Below are 8,344 nucleotides of genomic sequence, written 5' to 3' on the forward strand. Positions count from 1 at the left end.
CCTTTGAATGAAAGAGTGAATAATCTTAATACTTGAATATGTTATGTCTAGAGAGAAAAATCTGCTTTAAGAAGTGTATGGATATGCATGTAAAGTTCAAATTATTTGTATTGTATAAAAACACAATACAGCACATTCAGAGAAAAAGTCATATTTAATTTTCAGACAACTCACATTGTGTCCATGAGATGTTTCATTTTTCCTTGAATATATATTGTGAACACCAATGTGGTTACTTAGTAACAGAAGGACTGTTGCCATGGGCACATAAATGGATGGATACAAGCAGCAACTTGATGAATGAAGACCGAGCAGATCAGATCAAACAGGTAAAGGACATCTGCAGAGACTCGAAAATGTTTAGTTTACGATCGAATAACAAGCAGGCCAAGTAAAAATACTAAACCATATGCATCTATATATATGTATCTTTATCGTTGCAAAAAAAGACGTGTTCGAGAAAATTACTCTTGTCACCATTTAACATTTTTAACAGATGGTCTAACCACCCACGAAAAAATTTCCGCTCCCCGTAGAGAGGAGAAGGTGCACGTAGAAACAGCAGGCCCGTCTCCCCTAAGACTAGATCAACCTGAGAAGAGTAATAACTGAATTTCGCAGTAGCCCGTTTTCATATTTATCCTTCAAGGACCAAGGCTCAGTTGTTTCAGAGAAAAACATTATTTCACATTGATCACGGTGGTTCAGTGTTATAGGCCATGGCGAGCCCACACCTGTCCTTAATGCAAGTCAACTTCGGAATGAAGAGAGCTAATAAAGACCGTCTTTGCCATCAAAATATGTATTTCATGGCCCCGTGTTCTATAAATAATATGGACAGACAAAGAAATGTATAGAGAAGGAACAAATACAAGGCTAAATTCTCAAAGCATCTCCAATAGAGAAAGAATGGGAGGGATGAGAGCGTGGGCTTGGGCGTCCACCGCTCACCTTAAGTGTTTTGGTGCGCGCGAGAGAGAAAGAGTGAGAGTTTGTGTGAGAGAGAGTGAAAGAGAGAACGAAAGAGAGAGAGAGGGGGGGGGGCAGAGCGAGACAGGGATAGAGGGGCAGGCAATGCCTATAAAGGACCTCCACAAGCGTGCTCACAGTCAGTAAATGATTTACAGTAGAAAGGATTGGATCCAATTACTTTAAGTTTCAAGTGATCGAGTTTCAGTACAACTGGAAATTCATAACGCTCTCATGGGTGAGAGATAAACGAAAAGAACTAGCTATCTTAATTAATTGTGCCCACTTTGCTGATCCGTTTCCGCCGTCCATCAACAATGTATCGGTCAACGAAAGGAGCATCGAAGGCGCGTAGGGATCAAATCAATGCGGAGATTCGCAACCTGAAGGATCTTCTCCCTATCACCGACACAGACAAAGCTAGGCTGTCCTATCTACACATCATGTCGCTTGCCTGCATGTACACCAGAAAGTCGCTATTCTTATCCCAAGGTAAGGTAACGATTTTGGTCCTCCAAAATATAATATGAAGAAGTTTGTCTTGTGTAGCCTAACCGTGTAGCATATGAGCTGTTCACTGTCCAAAGTTCTGAACGTTTCTGGCGCTGTCTGTGGTGCTAGTTCTTTGCGACACAAAGTCGATTGTAGAGATCACGTTTCAGCGCTTTAATTGCACTTTCTAAAGTCCCCTGTTGTGTTTTCTCTGGTATACCCAGACACTTCATGCGACCAGAACAGCAGTTTCATGTCGTTCCACAAGCTGTCAGAGCTGATCCACGAGCTGGCTGGGTTCATGGTGGTCGTGACAGGAGAAGGAAAGTTTCTGTATTTATCAGAAAACGTCGTAGACCACCTCGGTCTCTGTATGGTAAGTACGCTTTCTCAAAATGCTGACAAATAGAAGGTTCTATTTGACTGTTATCACTTTGTGAATAGGAGAACATTGAATGTATGTCTTGTTAATATTAAAACGTTTCTTTTAAAGGTGGACCTGATTGCTCAGAGTGACAGTGTGTATGATATCGTTGATCCCAGTGACCACTTTGTTATGAGAAACAGCCTTGCACCGGCTGTCACTGGAGATGAAGGTAAACGTCCAGTAATCTGCTTTCTGAAATCGTTTTTGGCAGATGATAAGTAGCCACTGATTCATATGTGAAACGTTTAGCTATGCCTGTCCATTCTCCTCCAGACCGACTGTTCCGATGTGACTTCAACACCTCCAAGTTCATCCGGAGGCAGAGTTCAGGGAATAAAACCATGCTGGTCAGGGCTCGCTGCCTGACCCCGCCCTGCCTTGGCTCCTCCTACTGCACCTCCACCCCTGTGTGGGTGTGCTTCTGCACTCCTCTGAGGCTCAAACCCAGCGCCCACACCGCCCCGGGGGGCCCACCTGTAACCACCCCGCCGCAACACTCCTTCCTTCTGGCCTCGTTCCACTCTCAGCACCTCCGGGACATGACGGTTTGGGACGCCCAGGACAGGTGAGCAGCAACCCTGCGGTCTTTATCTGGCAGGATGTGCTAGGAACATCCTGTCTACATAAGCTCTTTATCTGGCAGGATGTGTTGTGAACACTGTTTTCACTTTCTCTACTAGTGTGACGATGTACCTGGGATATGATGTGGAAGCTCTCCGCTCACGGTCCTGGTACAGCCTCCTCCACCCCAGAGATCTCTCCCATGCTTCCACACAGCACTGTGCGCTGTGTGAGTACCACACCAGGAATTAACATCCATATCTATACACACCATCACACCATCACAGTTCCTACAACCATGTTAGGCCTACTAGTGAGCTAACCAGTGTATTCATTCTTATTGTCTCTCTCTCTCTCCCTCCCTCCCTATCTCTCTTCTGTCTCTGTCTTTGTAGTGAGTGAGGGTGTGGACAAGCAGGTGGAGATGGTGGTGCAGGTGGAGACGGCTGAGCACTCCTGGGTCTGGCTCTACATGGTCCTCCAGATGGGGGGTGGGGAACACCCCATCACCTGCAACAACTATGTCATCAGGTAGGCCTGGGGACTAGGCCCGGGGACTAGGCCTGGGGACTAGGCCTGGGGACTAGGCCTGGGGACTAGGCCTGGGGGGGGGGGTACACTGCTAAGGCATTTTATGGGAAAAAAAGTTTTCAAACAGAGGTTGCATTTCCAACTCTCTCTCTCTCTCTCTCTCTCTCCATCAGTGAGTCAGAGGCATGGTCCTTGCGCCAGCAGCTGAGTTTGGAACAGCAGAGTCACAGTTCTGGTTATTACAGTTCTGGTGACTGCATGCACCGCCACTCGTCTCTGTCCAGCCCAGACCAGGTGTTCACTCCCAGCAGCAGTGGCTTGTCGGCCCAGACCTTCGACTTCACCACAGCCCCGCCTGGTTTAAGCTTCTCTAACGAGGTCATGCAGCCAGCTGACCTGCATCCCCACTCCAGGATGTCATCTCAGGAGGAAGAGAGCTTGACAAGTGGGCGACAGCTGTGGAACAGTGAGAAATTAGGGCCGGCGCCCATCTCTCCTCCTGCCTCCCTGAATGAATCAGATTTTCTCAACCAAAGAGTTCCCTCTCACTCGGTCGGCTTGTCAGAGCCGGTCTCCCCCTCCCTCTCCGAGTATCTCACCCCTGTATCCATGCCCCTCTCTCACCAGATGGGACAGTTTGCCTGTACTCCCCCTCACACCCCACAACTTTCCAGGGATTTTAGTTTTGGTGAGAGGCTACACCTCAGTTTAGACTCAACCAACACAGTTGCCTCCTCCTGCCTGAAGCTACACACATTAGGAGGCACAGAGAGAACACACATATTCTCACGGTCCATTTCCTCTGAGGAACCCACACTGATGCCCCCTAGAGAATACCACAGGAAGGTGACCTCTGGTGGTTTTAGAGAGGGCGAGTGCAACGCCATAAGCGTCTCAGAGATTCGGGGGTCCCTGTATGTGGACGTCCCCCAGAAAACCATGAATGGCCCCCCCAATGGGCTCCTGACCCCTGAAAACTCCCCCGTTCAACGTCCGGGCTCTTTCCTCTTCCCCTCAGCCGTCGAGCAGGAGAGAGAGAGAGAGGAGATCTCCACCTTGGCCAGATACCTCAGCTCGTTAGCCGAGAGCTTCTCCTGCGAGTCTCTCTTCCCTCAACAGCCCCTGTCCACTCTCCCACCTTCACCTCCCCCGAAACCCCGATCACAGAGTTCCTTTTGCGAAGGCGAGTGCCAACCCCGGACGAGGGCTGAGCGATCTCATCAGCGAGACGTCTCTCTGTATGAAGAGAGTGCGTTGTTGGAGATCTTATATGAAGATCTCTCATCATTCCCCTCATCCCCGTCCTCCTCCTCCACAGGTTCTGTCTCTCCCTCCACTTCCTCCTCCCCCTGTTCTCCACAAACCCCCATGAGCGGAGACTTTTCTATTGGCGTAGACGATTTCAGTAGCGTCCAATCGACGCGTTTTAACTGCATGGTGGTGGGCGGGGCTACGATGGCCGCCGGGGCAGCAACTACGAAAACCATGAACGAGACGGCGGAGGACGAGATGATGGACACGTCCGAGTTCCCTACGTCCGCCTCTCTCACTGCCCCCCAGGAGCCTGCCTCTGTCCAGGGCCATCCTGCCCGTCCCCACACCGTGCCCCATGCTCAGTTCCTCATGGAGGAACTGGTCGCCATGGATCAAGTGTTTGAGGCAGATGTCTCTATTTCCCCATTTTGGGGTAACAACCTGAGTTGTATCAACTCCCACTCAACTACCTTGGCTTCACGAAGCTTCCGCCAAGGTGAGGATCATTCTGTTAGGACTTTTAATGGTCTTTATCACGCAAATAGCATGCAAACACACATCTTATGTTATGTGACAGTATCCTTACGTCTCTCCTTACCTTGTCTCTCCTTACGTCTCTCCTTCTCTCCTTCTTTCTCCAGGAGAAAGCCTGCGTGACCCTGCGTTCTAAAATAAGTCTGTGACTTACTTCGACAAGTATGGCATATTGCCACATTTCGTTAGCTTTTCCTGGAAAGGTGAAGCGAAAAATGTATATACAAGACATTTCAAAAGAAAAGGATTCAATGTGTGTACAGACAGAAATAAAGTGACATGTGGTATTGTCACTAATGGTGAGGAAGGATATCCAGACTCATGGTACTTCCAAGGACTATTTCCAATGACGGAACACTGTCTCTGGAGTCAGTTGATCGTTGTCAGTTTTGGATTGATTAAGTAATGGATTGATTCCTATGTTATGGAAGATAGTTTGTTATATATGTCTAATTGATCATATACATATTTATTATGTGTTGTTATAATTGTACAGTTTTAAAGGATATGTTAAATGGAACAGAATTACCAGATTATCCACAGAGCATATGTCCAAATAATATTTTTTAATTTGACATGACTACTTTGCAAAGTGTACCCGTACAGTTTTACTTTTGCAGGAATGGATAGTGTATAAGTGTCTCTCCCAATTGCTGTCACATATATTTGAAAATCCGTACAAAGAAACAAATTAAAAAGAATCTTGAATGAGTCTGTGTGTTATTGAAGAAGAGTTAGATACCGATGTTTCCCCTCATCTGCTGTAGCACAGCTCGTTCCCTCTGCCATTCACTTCCCTCCATTGTTGGAGAACCGTCAGGGCCACATCTGACGCGCGCGGTGACGTCTCTCTCATGATCTCTACTTTGGACACAATCATCTGCCCACGCTCTTCTGCAGCCTTGTGGCAAACGTTCTCTCTCGCTCTCTCACATCTCTCGCTCTCTCTCGTTCTTTCCTACCATCTACTTCTCTCACTCTTTCTTCATACCTTTTTTTGTAGTCGTTCACTTTTTCTCTGTATCTGTCTCTCATGCCAACGAAATACACTCTGGAACATAACGTTTATTACGTTTTTTATCCGTTACCACGACAATTGCACAAGCCCTGCAAACATCTCATTTGAATATTCCCCTTTTCCTAAAATCCTGATTACCATTTGTTTGGTTATTCTAAAAAGCATTGTTAGTTTGTTTTTTTGTCTCAATTTGTTAGGTCTTGCTCCAACACTTTATTCCAAAGTGCATGTATTTTCCAGAGTTCTGGATCCTGTGCTTCATTCTTGTGAAGACTGAATAGGTTCCAGAAATAGAAAAGTGACAAACATAGGTGACAAAGGAGTATGAAGGACAACAAGGCAGACTTGAGATGTTTTGTTCATCCATGTCCTCTTCTTACTCCCTATATCCCCCTCCCACACATCCATTCAGACCACTCAACTTCCTTTCATCTTCCCTCTCTGACACATCTGTGTTTTAGCCATTCATCCCTACCTCATCCATGGAAACCATCTCCTTATGAATCATTATCCTCGAACCAAACCACTCCACAGTACTCTTCTCCCTTCCCCCTGTGCAATAGTCCTCTGTCCTTTGCCCACTCTTTGTCTCTCTCTCTCTTTCTCTCTCTTTTTCTCTATGAATGGTTGAGTGAAGAATTATACCTTTCTGTGAACAACAATAATTGTATCACATACGATGATGTCATGGTGGGAATATTAAAAAGATTGTCTGTCACGGTTTGGTGGTGAGGGTACTGCATCTGCAGACAATACTATGCACGGTTGGTGTCCAGTCTTCGATTTTGAATAGGCCCACAGGCTATCATTGCATACAACAAGAGTTTGAAAGGTGGTTTTAAGTTTTACCTCGTAAATTGCGGTGGCTGACATTTAATTTAAAACCCGACCCAGGCAAGCTGTCTGAAACGTATGACAGTTACGACCTACGACTGTAAGAATGCACAGATCATATATTTACAGAGAAAATATACCCATTGAGGGAGAACTGACATCGCTTATGCACCCTTGTCAACTACTCAGCCGACAAAGTTAAAACGATCGCACCTAATGTTGACGCAGCGTAACCGGAAAAACTTGCTAACATACTTCCGCCCGTAAATTCATGAATCAAAACGCGAGCACAGTTAGCTAGCCAGGCAAAAGACATGGAATGACATCTACGTTGTTTTCCACTTAAGCGGGTGTAAATTAACTTTTTTAGGTCGTTTTTAAGGTAGTTAACAATTCATGATATACGTCGCTTGCTCTGTTAGAAGAACTCAAGTAAGTAACGTCAGGGTTTGAGAATACTGACAAATGAACAAATAACCTTAGCTAACGCTACTGCTATATTAGCCAATTACTTTACAGGACTGTACTGTATAGTTTGGGACCACTGACACTGGCAGTATCTAGTTACCGAGTTTGAAACGTCCAGTTGTCCAAAATTTAAGTTTGCAGTGGTCATATCAATTACAGAACGCATAATGTAAGTTTGCGTGATATCAACGTAGTGTGTTCATTTTTACTTTACCTTAAATGATCATGACCTTATCTTTATCAGGGATGGCTTCACTGGCAGGGAGTTTGAGACCAATGCTGTCATCATTATTACAAGGTAAGAGGCTTATCCGCCTTTCCCCCTCGTTGTGAATTATTATTTTTTAATACGTTTATACAACTATCCCTTATTCATTTCTGACTGTAGCAACCCATCATCAGTTAACTCAGAAAAATGCATGTCTTCTGCTTATCCTTTATTGCTGACTACTACTTCCTTGTGTGTGTCTTCATGCAGTGTCGCAGTCTCTCTCATCATGGACTGGACCAGTCCTCTCAAGAACCATGGCAACACTTAATCAGATGCATCGCCGAGGGAAACCAGCCCCTCCCCTCCCTCGCGTGAGCGCTATGTTCGGGCGACCTCAGATGAAGGCCGTCATTCTGAAGACGCTCATCCGGAAACCTAAGAAGCCAAATTCCGCCAACCGCAAATGTGCCAGGGTTCGTCTGTCCAACGGCAAGGAGGCGGTTGTTTTTATTCCTGGGGAGGGACACAACCTCCAGGAGCACAATGTTGTGCTTGTTCAAGGGGGGAGGACACAGGATCTTCCAGGAGTGAAACTTACTGTAATCAGAGGCAAATATGACTGTGCTCATGTTGTGAAGAAGAAGCAATAGACTCACGACAAGACGAGTCGGAGACTGGTGGCTGAGAGGTTGTTTCTGATAGAAACAGTTCTCCGAACAGAGAAATCTGTGCTCTGTGGAAGACGTCATTTTTGTATTTAAATGTGATTGGTTGAACTTGAAACATCTGAGGCCCTCGTCCAATGTGTGTACATAAAAGTTATGTATTCAAATATAATAAATCTTCAGTGACATTTATGTTTTCTTGTCAGTTATTTTTTTGGTGTTGAAAAGTTTTATGACTTTTCCCCAATGTTTTTGGGACATTGAAGTTATTATTGAGAAAAAATTTTATAGGTGAAAAGTTCAAGTTTAATGGGTATTTGTTTGTTTGACCCATTCATGGAGCCATCCATTTTATTCCAACCTCCAAGACCTGATAATTA

The 8,344-nt window shown here is 45.5% G+C and overlaps 2 protein-coding genes across 3 annotated transcripts; both read left to right on the plus strand.

Moving 5' to 3' along the window:
* Positions 1-279: 279 nt before the first annotated feature.
* LOC146287889 (neuronal PAS domain-containing protein 4A-like) lies at positions 280-5,465 on the plus strand. 2 transcript variants are annotated; one of them, XM_084698864.1, is made up of 9 exons: positions 280-329; positions 1,306-1,461; positions 1,686-1,837; positions 1,955-2,057; positions 2,162-2,453; positions 2,569-2,678; positions 2,845-2,980; positions 3,154-4,730; positions 4,876-5,465. In XM_084698864.1, the coding sequence occupies exons 2-9, from the start codon at positions 1,413-1,415 to the stop codon at positions 4,902-4,904; spliced, it is 2,448 nt and encodes an 815-aa protein (XP_084554990.1). In that variant the 5' UTR covers positions 280-329; positions 1,306-1,412; the 3' UTR covers positions 4,905-5,465. The 2 variants fall into 2 exon arrangements, with proteins under 2 accessions (XP_084554990.1, XP_084554989.1); XM_084698863.1 differs by lacking the exon at positions 280-329 and having other exon boundaries at positions 1,111-1,461.
* A 1,416-nt stretch (positions 5,466-6,881) lies between these two features.
* Positions 6,882-8,152, plus strand: mrps12 (mitochondrial ribosomal protein S12). Its single transcript, XM_084698893.1, has 3 exons — positions 6,882-7,052; positions 7,333-7,386; positions 7,567-8,152. Exons 2-3 carry the CDS (start codon positions 7,335-7,337, stop codon positions 7,947-7,949), a joined length of 435 nt encoding a protein of 144 aa, XP_084555019.1. The 5' UTR covers positions 6,882-7,052; positions 7,333-7,334; the 3' UTR covers positions 7,950-8,152.
* Positions 8,153-8,344: the final 192 nt, after the last annotated feature.

The sequence above is a fragment of the Hypomesus nipponensis genome, chromosome 5 (assembly GCF_054491055.1).
Source record: "Hypomesus nipponensis isolate SF chromosome 5, ASM5449105v1, whole genome shotgun sequence".
Lineage (NCBI taxonomy): Eukaryota > Metazoa > Chordata > Actinopteri > Osmeriformes > Osmeridae > Hypomesus > Hypomesus nipponensis.

Excerpts from the sequence above, each read along its gene's own strand:
- LOC146287889 (XM_084698863.1), top strand. The coding sequence starts at position 1,287 with ATGTATCGGTCAACGAAAGGAGCATCGAAGGCGCGTAGGGATCAAATC. Across the intron at positions 1,838-1,954 it reads ACCACCTCGGTCTCTGTATG|GTGGACCTGATTGCTCAGAG; the intron begins GTAAGTACGCTT and ends TTTCTTTTAAAG. Across the intron at positions 4,731-4,875 it reads TTCACGAAGCTTCCGCCAAG|GAGAAAGCCTGCGTGACCCT; the intron begins GTGAGGATCATT and ends TTCTTTCTCCAG.
- mrps12 (XM_084698893.1), top strand. The coding sequence starts at position 7,335 with ATGGCTTCACTGGCAGGGAGTTTGAGACCAATGCTGTCATCATTATTA. Across the intron at positions 7,387-7,566 it reads GCTGTCATCATTATTACAAG|TGTCGCAGTCTCTCTCATCA; the intron begins GTAAGAGGCTTA and ends GTCTTCATGCAG.